The sequence below is a fragment of the Acipenser ruthenus genome, chromosome 13 (genome assembly GCF_902713425.1).
Source record: "Acipenser ruthenus chromosome 13, fAciRut3.2 maternal haplotype, whole genome shotgun sequence".
In the NCBI taxonomy this organism is placed as follows: domain Eukaryota; kingdom Metazoa; phylum Chordata; class Actinopteri; order Acipenseriformes; family Acipenseridae; genus Acipenser; species Acipenser ruthenus.
Genome location: NC_081201.1, coordinates 4,203,865 through 4,216,667, shown reverse-complemented (window position 1 = coordinate 4,216,667; position 12,803 = coordinate 4,203,865). Strand labels below are relative to the sequence as shown.

At 41.8% G+C, this 12,803-nt stretch overlaps 1 protein-coding gene across 5 annotated transcripts in view; it reads right to left on the bottom strand.

Moving 5' to 3' along the window:
- Positions 1–1,583: 1,583 nt before the first annotated feature.
- LOC117417847 (caskin-1-like) overlaps positions 1,584–12,803 on the bottom strand; it is a 117,458-nt gene continuing 106,238 nt past the window's right edge. For 4 of the 5 annotated variants that reach the window (XM_034030228.3, XM_034030232.3, XM_034030233.3 and 1 more), the window contains 7 exons: positions 11,753–11,863; positions 9,676–9,777; positions 8,252–8,390; positions 6,311–7,518; positions 4,702–5,476; positions 4,048–4,528; positions 1,584–3,633 (listed from right to left, as the gene is read on the bottom strand). In XM_034030228.3, the coding sequence (XP_033886119.3) occupies positions 3,537–3,633; positions 4,048–4,528; positions 4,702–5,476; positions 6,311–7,518; positions 8,252–8,390; positions 9,676–9,777; positions 11,753–11,863 (2,913 nt within the window). In that variant the 3' untranslated portion in view covers positions 1,584–3,536. The remainder of the gene's footprint in view (positions 3,634–4,047; positions 4,529–4,701; positions 5,477–6,310; positions 7,519–8,251; positions 8,391–9,675; positions 9,778–11,752; positions 11,864–12,803) is intronic. The other variant, XM_059035471.1, reaches the window with a different exon arrangement.

The window sequence follows — 12,803 nt, the reverse complement described above, 5'->3', positions numbered from 1 at the left end:
CATAACCAATTAGAATAAAACAAAAGGTCTACATATATACTAATAGAATCACCGCGTAATCGCTAAACATAAATCTGCTAAAAGCTTACATAAAGAAAAATGATAATAAAAAAACTTTACATTTGTGCTGTATTTTCTTTTTGAACATAATGTTTTTTTCTCCATACCTGTTTTGTTTGCTTCACTTTTATATATAAATGTATGTCTTTAAGGGAGACATCTGCAATACATACTGTTAAATAGTTTTTATATAATAAATTATATATATATATATATTTTTTAATATTCTCAGTTCTGTTTTAAAAGACATTTCAGATAGATTCTGGGAGCTTATTTTTTTTATAAATGGTATGTTGTACATTTCAAACGTTAGCATTCGGCCACAACTGTTGAGAACATGTATACAGGGATCAAAAAATGACATGTCCTGTATATACAAATATAATCAATGAAAAACGGAAAACGTTTCTATAATCTAGCAGAATTTTGGTCTTAAAGTACCTTGTACTATGGCCACAACACGGTTATTAGTTTTAGTTATATTAAGGGACAAATATATATTTTTGGAAAAATGTTACCTCAAAAAACAAACAAACAAACAAACAAAAAACACCTCTATTTTTTAATCAAAACCCCCCAAAGCAGTTGTGGCTTAGCAATTCTGTCTACTCCAGAAGTTACTGCAATCTACTATACCACCACCAGAGGACAGTCTTCACAATAACTAAAACGTTTTTTTTTTTTAGCTTGCATCTCTGTACCTGTTCAGTTTATAAATACGCTTGCTTTGCAATAATGCAGTATCCATTCATGTCCTACTTAAATCACAAACAACTAGCATTGCTACACACACAAAACCTGCTACAAACCTTCAAATAAATAAATAATTATTAGACAACATCGACTTCCACATCTTCAGCAGCACATATTGTGTAACAAGTTCCAGCTGCAGTCAGTGCTCCCCACTGTGCTTGTTGAATGATCGGTGTGTCTTAGTGTTCTGTGATAGCTCAGTGGTGATATCGTCACTGTACTGTGCCCTGGCAACATAAATTACTGCATTCCCACAGTATGTGAGTTATGTGCCAAAGAAGGGTAAAAACAGTTTTCACACAGTTCGGGAGCTACATGCCTGGAGCTATAGCTACATAACCACTGTACTGTGTATTTTCTTCATGTATAAACCCAATAGGTTGAAACACTGCATCAGAACTAAGTTTAATAACACATCTACCAACTTTTTAAATCATTTTTCACCTTATATAGTACAATTTTTTTTTTCTTGAGTGGACTGCCTAGTTCAAGAAGTGTTCAGGTATTTGTTTTTACATTTAGAAATGCTCTAAGTGTGAAAATGATGTAAATACCAGTATGAAATAACAACCACATCGTCGGACAGGTTAGTTTCATTCTGAAGACCTTGCAGTGAGCTTTATTGTCGGGCTGTGTTTGACACTGATATGCTGCTGCAGTTGCCCATACGCACAAATCTCATTCAAGGGAGATTTTTGCAAATGCATTATTTTAAAGCTGTTGTATCACAAACAATCGCGCGTATAATCTCGATTTGTGCCGTTGATGTAAAAAAAAAAAAAAAAAAAAACTTGAATAATGGATATATTTATTGAAAGACAGCTATTAAAAAGTGACATTATCACACACATTCAAGTGTTCTTTACAATATTAACACTATGGGAACATACTCAAGCAGCACCAGTTGCCAAAACGTTATCTGTACACACACATACAGTGTCTTAGAAAAATGATACTGCATCTATATAAACAGGGGACACGCAAACAGAAATATATGAACATAAATTAAACTTATAAGGCAATAGAAATAATACCAAAAAAAAGTCATGGCAGTGGTAGCTAGTACAATCATTTCAATGTTGAACATCATGCACACACACGCAAAGAAAAAAAAAGTTTTTGTGCCATTCAAAAGCAGAATTCCATTTTTTAAAAAACATTTAAATACCTGAAGTACAGATTCAACCAGCTTGCTAGCTACTTGGGTCTTTGAAACGGTTATGCCAAAAAGCGAGGTCTAATTTAACAGCAGGTGGCATCGATGCTTAAGCAGACACATATTTAGTGACCCAAATCCAATCCATATATAAAGTATAATTGTGCTAAACAGGGCACTGCAGTTGCAAGATTTAAGATACATGCATCCTGGTAGAGTCGTTATCTATGGGTAAGCAGGGTTCAGTTCACTGTACTGTTCCAAAGCTGGTGAGCTGCAAGCAGAAAGGAGCAAACTCCTGCTGTATAGTGCCAACGCAATCACACTTCCACAAACCTGTAGTCATTGGAGGCTGTAAATAAGTAGGTGTTGCTAATACAGTAGCTTGTTAGTTCATGCAGTGTTCAACTACAGATTCTTTTAGCCAGCACCTTTCCAAAGACCCAACTTGTGTTAAAAAATGTAATTCTGCACATTTTTAAAGTTCAACAAATCCAACTCCATAAACCATAATAATTGACAGAGTATCTATGGTAGCAGCTTGTATTGTGTTACCATATTTATCCAATACAGGACAATTTACAAAAACGAAGCCCTCATCTTTGCACATGGTATTGCGAAAGAATGTAACCATGTGCAAACTGTTTTTGCATTTCGAAAAGTAGTGAGTGATCAACGATGCAGCAATCCTAGAAGTGCAGTACTGTTGCCTTTTCAAACCATGCTATACAAGTATAGAAAAAAATGGTTATGCACCATCAAATGGAAATGTTAAGTTTGGAGGAATTATTATGCAGGGAAACTTCCCATTTAAGAAGTTGGAGCTCTTGACAAATGTTCTTGTTTGGCAGCAAACAGATTTCAAAGGGATGTTGTCTGCAACTATATCAAGCCAGCTCACCATTTCTACAACACATTCACAAAATATTTGTAACCAGTGACAGGTTGTAAAAAATATGAACACTGCCGTTGTTTAGAATATTCTAAGCCATCAACTCCAATCCCATATATATATATATATATATATATATATATATATGAAATTGATCAAATGAGTAATTTGTACCTCTCAGCAAAACAAAAAAATATTACTGCACTAACTAATGAGTTTCTCTAGATGAGAAATGGTTATTTATTTTTGTAGGATTCACGATATAAACTCTTTTCTTTCTTCATGCTAACAATTTTACACATACCATAGTTTATTTTAGGTTTTATTTTTTTTTTTTTACAATAGATTTCATACTCCTCACACAAATAGAAAAAAAGATTGTAGCGTTTTCTACTGCAAAGTCCCTCACACTGACCCTCTGGATCCTGTCTGTCTAGTGCACTCTGATTTTCTTTTGCACAATCCTGAGGTAATTCATCTTAATTTTAATAATTGGTTAATTGTGCAACTGATTTGAGTTGTGTTGGACATTGAGAAGGGATCTTCGGTCCACAACGCGTTGTCCATAAAAGTGACAGGGAGGAAGAGGACGGGGTTCTATCAGGGATGGTTTTTGTGCCCTTGTACCCACTCTGAGTCCTGAGGTTTGTGTATCTTGAGCTTTCCTCGCTGTAGTCACTCCAGCATCGCATCGAGCTGGTCGGCCAGGTCATCGAACATGCTGCCAATGTCGTCCAGTATGCTGACTGTGCTCTTTGCTTCAGTGCTGGAACTGAAAGACAAGAGAGGAAACGGCAAGCGTCAGGAAATCTGCAGGAGACGACGGTACTTCTGTCTCTTAACAAAGCTTTTGATTCCTGTCATAAAATACAGTGCAATGCTATCACCAGAGCAAAAAGTAAAATAAAAAACAAAATTAAATTAAATAAATAAAATCCGTCCATGTGCGTTGTCAGGGCACCTTCTTCCCTTGGTGGCATCACTGACCAACCCTTTAAACCAGGGAAAAGAGGGTGAAATTGTTATGTATAATACAATCGCTGCTTTAACCCTATCTGCTGTATCACTGGATTTCATGCCAGCCCCTTGCAATACTGTATTGCATTTTGCTTCCACTGCACCTCCGGGCTGGACGGTTAAGATGTGAACATCTTTGTCTTGTCAGTTGAACGAAGGCTGTACTCACTCTGCTTTGTGTTGCTCTTCCTGTTTGATCTTCTCCTCGACAGCCTGCAGGGCAGCAGCGAGCGAGGCGCTGGTCTCCTCCAGTTTCTGTTGCGCTGTGTCAGGGCAGGCACTATCTGTGGAGGCGCTGCCGATGGAGGAGCGGGGAGGCTTCACAGGGACTCCGTGATGGGAGGGCTGAGGGGAGGGCTGAGGGGAGGGCTGGGGGGAGGGCTGGGGCGTCTGAGCCAGTGGAGGAAGGGCCAGGGGAGGGGGAGGGGGAGGAGGGGGCTGCCCCGGGGGGCTTTGCGGTTTAGCCGGGCTGGAACAGAGGGAGGGGGGTGTGCTTGAAGCCTTTCCAGTTCCTGGTTGTTTGGCAGGGGAAGGGGTTGGGGTTGGTCCGGCGCTGAGAGACTGCAGGACGGCCTGCACCTTGGCTGGTTTTGGTGCTGTCGGTGGTGGGGCGGGCTTTGGAGACACCGGTGGAGGGACTCGCTTCACTTCTGTGTGGAGAGAGAGAGAGAGAGAGAGAGAGAGAGAGAGAGAGAGAGAGAGAGAGAGAGAGAGAGAGGGAGGAGAGAGAGAGAGAGAGAGAGAGAATGTGGATGGATTATAACATCAGCAATGCATCAGTTGTTGAAGTTTTGTAAGCTTTCTTGAATTCACTTTAGTTTACCTGGACTGCCAGGTCCGGGAATAGGAGCCTTCTTTGAAGTGGGAGTCGGGGGTCCTTGCTTCTTTACAGTGCCCTGTTGTGTAAGGACTGGTTTGGGAGAGACAGGCGGCTTGACAGGCTTCCTGGTCTCTCCGTCACCGGCTTCCAAACTGTCTCTGCGGGGCCCCTGGTCACCATTGCCCTCGGCCACCAAGTGGGGCATGGGGCTCTCCACCCCACTCATCTCTGACACTGGCCTTCGTTTAATAGTGCCCGTGCCGTTCTGATAGAGGGCAAAGTGCTGAGACTCCTGCGGGGAACCTGTCTGGTCCTTCTCCTTAGTTTTCGGTCGTCTCTTCACTGTGCTCGACTCGGTAAGGTGGAACTTCACACCATCTGGGTGATGCCTTGACTTCACTCTTCTCTTTAGAGTAGCGTTGGCATCCACTCTGGAGAAGTCTTCCTGTTTCAGGGTGTACACAGTCTCTGGCAGGCCGTCGCCAGCCTCCGGTTTCCTGGGTCTCTGCTTGATGGTCAGGTTGCCCTCTTTGGCGAAGGGGATATTCTCACTGGAGCTGTTCCGAGAAGCTGGCTGCTGTTGGTCCTCTTGAGGCTTATCCTTTGGGGACTCGGGTTCCTTGCCGGATCTCACGCTGTCGACCCTCTCTCTGCGCGCTGCGGCAATCAGTCCAGTCACGGGCCCGCTGATGGTTCTCCGTCGGTTGACCACTTCCCCGTCCGGGCCGATTGCGTCTCGGTGCTTCACAGAGGCCACTCGCCCATGCTCCGGACTGGGCTTCAGAGGGATAGAGAACGAGGGTGTCATACACACATGTATCAGTTTAGATTATTCTTAAGACATTTACTAAATGTTTTAACTGAAATACTGAAAAAAACTGAAAGACACCAGAAACAGACACTGTTTTGATCATTCATTATTACTGGAAAATGTAAGTTAATAATATTTTGTGTTGCTTACTTATTGTGAAACCTAAACGGTTTTATTTACCTGAATTAAAAGTTAAAAAAATGTAAACTTGGCAACATAATTATAGCATTAATATAATACAGCATGCTTATTTTAAATTGGCAAAAGGCATGGCCATATTTGTTGAAAGTTGTATTCAATAAGAAACAGAACAAATAACAAATCAAAACTGGTGTGAGCCTTTCTGAAACCTCCCAAGTGATAATAATTAAAAACTACAATGCTCGTAATAAGGGAGCTGAACAAGCTTCTTTCGGTCTCCACACGTCTTCATAAGGAAGATCTTATAAGTAAAGAGCAATGGAAAAGAAATGGTAACACTTTAGTTTAGGGGTTGCAAATCAAGGTTTATTATTGTGCAATCAACACTGAATAATACATCAACAATACCCCTATACAGTATATCAACTCTTTTACTAATACAAAATGATTAATAAAACACCACAGTGTTAGCATTATTAATGCTTAATTGCAGGATGATAGCTAATACCACAAAGTCTGTGGAATTTAGGATTAACCAAGCATTCATAAGTAAAATAAGAACCCCCTTAAATAAAGTGTGACCAGACCAACATGTAAGATGAACATTTAAACTACTTGTATTCTGGAAAACAAAGCAATGTGAGCGCATGGTGGTCCTACCTGCAGATAGTGTATGCCGCTGCCACCGAGAGCCTTCTGCAGTGCCAGAGCTTTGGGTCCTCCGCCAATGGACGACATTTCCAACATGGCGGCGATGCTCTTCACGCTGCCAGCGCTTCCTGTGTCCACCATGCCCCCGAAGTCACTGGCCCGCCGCTGCTCCCGGTACACCACCTCCAGCTCGTTGCCACCACCCTCCCCGGTGAAGTCATCAGCCAGGTTTGTGCTCGAAATGGCTGAGCTGGAGCGCTTGGGGGGAGGGGGAGGTGGGCCTTTCTTCTTGGGTCGGAGGGCGAAGGACTGGCTGCGGTTGACGTTATTATCCCCAGACTGGCCCCTCACAGAGTGGCTCCTGCTCACACGTCGCTGCACGGTGGCATAAGGCGCAACGTCTGGCACCATTAACTCTTCCCGGTCCTGCTCGCTGTCGGACATGGCGTAGCGGTTCAAGCTGTGGGCCCGTTTCTTCGGCCTTCCCTGCTCCTCGTCGGATTCATCCCCTTGTGGAGGGAGGCAGAGCACTGGCACGGAAACGGGGAGAACGGGAGCAACTCCAGTCCCATGGCTGGCATTTGCTTCACCTCCTGTTACTGGCTGGGGCAGGACATAGGCGAAGCCCCTATGTGTGGGGGACTGTTGGAGAGACCTGGGGGACATGGGGCGGTCTGTCTGGGGTAGCAGCTGTGGGGTGGGCTTCACTTTGGCCGTAGTTTGAGAAACCCCCATAGTCTGTGGGGAGGACGGCCTGGCTTTTGGCATATAGGTAGGCCCTCCAGCAGGAGGGAAGGACTGCCTGGGCACGCTTGCCCTCTGCATCATGGGCCGCACTTCCTTCCTCTGGGGAGTGCCCCCCTCCTCGGCAGGCCCCTCTGCTGGCGGTTCCTTGGTCTTGCTGCTCTGGCTGTCCTCATGGAGGCTCCGAGATATCTGGAGTCGGTGGGGCATGTGGTTGCTGGCTTGCTTCAGCTCCATGTTGTCCTGGGAGTCCCCTGCGCGAGTCATGGCGGCCTGCAGCTCGTTGCTCAGCTCGCTGTCCTGGAAGGTGGTCATCTTGGGGGAGAGGCACTCTGCCGTCTCCTGCTGAGGGGACTCGATGGCCACCACCTCCAGAGACTGAGGAGCCTTCCTCCTGAGGGTACCCCGACCGTGCTCCGCCTTCTGTATCTCCGCCAGCTTCTTCACAGCCAGCATGAGCTTCTTCTGATGGCCTTCAAACACAAGAAGAAAAAAAATACCATTAGTAACATGGAAAAAAAAAACAATGGTTCTACTACTATTAACAAATGCTTTAGCATGCTACCTTAATTTTAACAAAACCATTTTTTTCACATTTTCTTCCATTGACGAGCCCGATGTCTGATGAAAGAAAATTGCTGCAGCAGCCTTTTAACAATGCTTAATGTGTAGCAAGGATGCGCCGCAGAATTTTTAATGGAGCCATCAATATGAGATAGGGCAGACTGTAGGCAGTGTGCCTCCACCACACACACACGGTGGGCTTTCAAGGGACAGTACAGTTATAAAATTGTAGAACCTCAAGATAGAAGCATCGCTCAGCTGGGTCTCATTAAGTTCTTTCAAGTTCAGAAAGAGACTTTTTAATTTAAAACATACTGCTGTTTCTTCACCAAAAGTTGTTTTGCTGCTGGCACAATGCATTTAATGTAGTGTTTCAGATGACTGCAGCTCTCTCTGACAGCCAGCAACAGGCCCTAAGCAATAAAATCATCACAAAAAAATGCTTGTTATTTTTTTGTACTTGAAATCAGTTCATGTGCTATGTAGGTCACATGAATCATTTAGGAGTAAATAAAGGGCTGACGTAGCCTATGATATGATACAGTACATATATCAATGGCAAGCAAATGGATCTTAAGAGCAGCTCCTGGTGGCAATGTATTAACATCTATCATATTAGTCACAGTCTCTGGTTGTTTTTACCTAGTTTGGTGATGCCAATCTCCTGTAGGTCCTCCCAGGTGATGTCTGTAATGAAGTCGATGTTCTCATAGCCATTGTGCACAAGGACTTGATAATATTGGCCAAGGCCTATCACAGACAGCCATTCAGCCAAGTTGGCCTGCAAAAAAAGATGGAAAATGGAACTTGAGTAAAAAAAACGGAATCAAAATATATAAGGGCCCAACAAAAACAAAACAACCTGTCCTTTAATGCAAGCGGCTGGGATGTTCCTTCCAGTCCAAGACTGAGGCATTTTAGAAAAGTAATCAATCTGCCTGCTTTTAAGAAGAAAAACAAACATTGCTTTTGAACACTGTCCTTGTTTTTTTTTTGTTTAAAAGCCGCAAGTGGTTTGTTTTTTAAACATCAAAAAGTACAACCTTTAGACGCACTCAAACACTAGAAGGACATTTGTATTTCTCAGTACAGTACCTTACGTTAATTAAAGCACCAGACTACCGGAAACTTCTCCATGTTCTCAGGGCTTTTAAACTCCAAAAAGGCACAATACCAACGTTACGCTGGACTACAGTGTCTGTAGAAAGCAATGCTGGGACAGACACAGTGAACAGCATAACCTCACATTTTCCAGTCATTTTCAAACTCAAGGTTTATCAATGGTGCTGATTGAAATAATTTATGTTTGTGCACATGTGACGGAAAGGCACCAACAGCACAAAATTGAGACAACCGAACATTTCACCAAAGAACTGTTTACACCTGACTGATCTAAAAGATAAATAAGATAAAGGCTGCAGATCTGTGACCTGACCTCTCCATCACATATTGTTGAATTCAGGCTGACATCCAAATCTGGTTTGACAACCATGACGCAATGTCATGCAATCTGGAGTGACCCCGGGTAACTTCACAGCAGAGCTCTGTTGTGTGAGCACAGCACCGTAACTAAATGGTTAGACAGAAGAACCTTCCAAAATATATCCAAGCCTTTTATGAGTAATGCTGTTGGGGCATTCTGCAGCATTTTCTTCTTTTCATCTTGTAGTCCTGATATATTGTATACTGTTGATAACAGAGATGTGGGACACATACACATACATTGTTATCAATGGAAGATACATTAAAGTGTACCATAATATAACTGAAAACAATCTTATTCCCTCTGAAACGCCAAGAACATTCAAAGGCTTTTAGACACACGCCTTTCAATGGAGGCAAGATGAAAGCGATATTTTATATATATGATTATTAATTAATGTATTATTATATATCAATATATGTTCAAATTAAATTCACACTGCTCCTGATCTAGAGACTTCACAAGCAAACGATAAAGCATCATGGCTGAGAGTCGCAGAACCTCAAAAGTTTGTGATAAAGCTATTGGAGGAGCGATGGGGCCTGGTGCAGCAGAGTTAGCTCAGAGGGAGCAGGGTACTCACAGGCTTGTGTTCCGGAAGCCACTCTGCCACATTCAGCTTGCTGATTTCAGAAGTAATCTTCTTCCTGTGCCCGGGCTTGGTTACTCCGATAGCTGTCAGATCCTAGAAAACCCAACGAGAGTTACTGCACAGAAAGGGGAAGACGCAAAGCACAGTCATATTCTCTACAGCCTTTTTAGACATTAAGGAATTGAAACAAATGAACATTTAAAAAAATGATTACGTTAAACATTATTGTCGAATATAGTTTATTTATAAGAAAGTTGTGGTAAAAAAAAACAAATGATGAATGGCTTTTACACAACATACATGAAAAAAAAAATCTTTAACCAAACTAGGGTAAATGAAAAGGTAAAAAACACTTAGGGCATTTGTAGTTTATTAACAGTTGGCTTACCAACATTTGAACACATGTTTAGTGGTTAGTTAACATATAGAATCCTATTTATTGACTAATAAAAATGTCTGCTAGAAAATTCAGCATATATCAAGTCATATTGCATCACTGAAATTATATTTTGTAAATGAGATCGAGTTTATATTATTCTACCTTCTTTTTTTTATTAGTTTATACATTCGTTGTTACATATTAAGTAACTATTAGCACAAAATGAACAGCAATGGTTAACATTTGTTACCAAGCTGCTGAGAATGGATAATAAACTAAAAAACGCCCCATAAAAAAGTGTAACTGAAAAAAAACCCACACAAAATGAAGAAAAACAATGTAGGTGTACCCATAAAAGGCATGACGTGTGGCTTCTATGACTCACTGCTTAGTTTCCTCCTCTCTGGACAGCTTATATACCATGCAAGTAGCAAATCCTTGCTTTTCCTGTCACTGTCAAATGTTCACTACTTACTATTGCTCCCAAACTGTATGTATTACAATTGTTTTGTCCTGGCTCATTATTTCACTGGGGCATAGAATTTGAAACTTTCAGTACTATCCACTAAGCTGACAGGTTAATAAATACCTAATAAAGATCTTTCAACAGTACTGGGCCAGCCAGCCAGCGGCTACAGAAGTCTTTCGTGATTATCGATTCATATCACTGGGAAGACATACTGTTGGTGAACCATTAAATCCAGATGTGAATACTACCCAGGAGAGTCCAGTAAAGCCATGCTCTACACAATCACGTGCTCCACAGCTGTTTCTAACACATATTCTTCTCTGGAGGCACTGTACTGTAGAAAAGCAGCTAATTATCCCATTCAAAAAGTTGAAGCAAATGCAAAAAGAGTACATGGCAAAGGAATGGTTTAACAACCATGATCTGCACACAGGGAACTAGGGGTAATGGCAAACAATTAGCAAGCAGCTTTTGCTCTTTACATATGATTAGAAACATGTTTTAATCATATTAAAAACCATAGGGTTTATTAAAAAAGCATTAGGATGGCAGCAAATGCATAGGACTCCAATGCATTTCTATGTACACTAATGCTTTAGTAACACACACACGCACGCACGCACGCAAGCACACAAACACACACACACGTTTCCATTCCTATATTTGTGGGGACTTCTCATTGACTCTCACTATATTTTTTATTAACTATTTATTTCTAACACCAATCAGACAAAACTCCACAGAGGATGAAAGTCCACAACAGACTAAATATTTTGGCACTTTAAAAAAAAAAATTGAAGGCATATTTAGTTCTTAAAAAGGTGTTTTACAAAGTGGGGACGTCCCAATAACGTTGTTTTTTCAGGAGTTACCACATTTCCTCCTCAAAGTCCTTTATGGGAAATACTAATCCCGAAACTTAAGTTGGTCCCATAAAAAGATCTGAGAAACACCATTTATTATTCATTCTAAATTGCCGCCCTCAGATTCAAGTGACACACATTCCTCATTAGTCTGACTTGACTGCTATTAAATAGTTACTGGAAACAAATGTTTGGCAGAGAAGAAAGAAGATTCCCTCAGGAAATGGAAAGCAATAAACGATGAACTGGAAAACAAAGTAGACTGAATTTTTAGGAACTGGTTTGAACTGGAAGTAAACCAGTGTTTCCAGCCCTGTATCCCTTCTTGTTTTTCTTGTGTGGGTTTGGGGGTCTTACCTCGGGGGTCATGCGGCTAATGGTGGGAATGTCATACCCGGCAGTGATGAAGTTTGGAGTGTAGACCTGGAGCTGAAACTCGCTCAGCCAATGGATAACAGCCTCTGAGCTCTAGAAGAAAAGACGTGGCATACATCACTCACTAGAGCCTGCAACTACCCTGCTCCTGGTGCTCGACACACCTCTTTCTTAGTGCAGAGGTCCCATTTACTCAGATTGGGGGTTAGTAACTCAGTTATGTGTCATTATTTTGATAAATTTAATGTTAGTGTTCTGAGCTTTCTCTTTTCTTCCTTTTTATTTTTCTGTGTATGTGGATTTAAGTACTAATGAAATCGGAGGGACTAGTCCTGGCAAGACACAGTGTGGGCAGCTGCTAAGCAAGTTTCTCTACAAAAGCTTTATTAGAGCAATACCCGTACAGATTGAAAAGTATGCTATTTTTTTTTTTTTTAAGTTTTCAGGGACATTGGGCTGTTTTTCCAGCACAGGGACCTGTAAAGAATGACGACTGAATAGCATGAGCAGCATTCACCAGAACTCCTTTTCTGCTGTACTGGTATGTCTTTTCATCAGAATCCTGACACACGCACGCATGCACGCACGCACACGCACACACACACACAACAATCCTGAACCATTGATTTGAGCTCTGGTACACTCTACAGAGAAGACTGGCTTTTCCCTCTAGAAACAGACGCAGTATCTGACTGCAGCCAAATGCTAGCATGGGACTGCCAAAAACAGGTCAGCATGCAATTAAACACATGGTTCTCAGTCATCACAGATCCAGGGGGATTGTGGAGGTAGGGCTCAGCTAACACTGGAAAAATAAACAAGGGGCTGAATTTAATCAAATAATACTATATAATGAATTAGGAAAGGAAAGGTTCAGTACTGTATTGCTGTCCGTTACACTGTTCTGCAACACAACTGCTCTTCCCTGCACTGAAACAGCAAGAAGAAAGGGATTCATAAATAGAAAGCTGCTTTACAGTGGAGGTTAGTTGCTATGGAATTACACTGACAAAAAAACCAAACACCTAACATG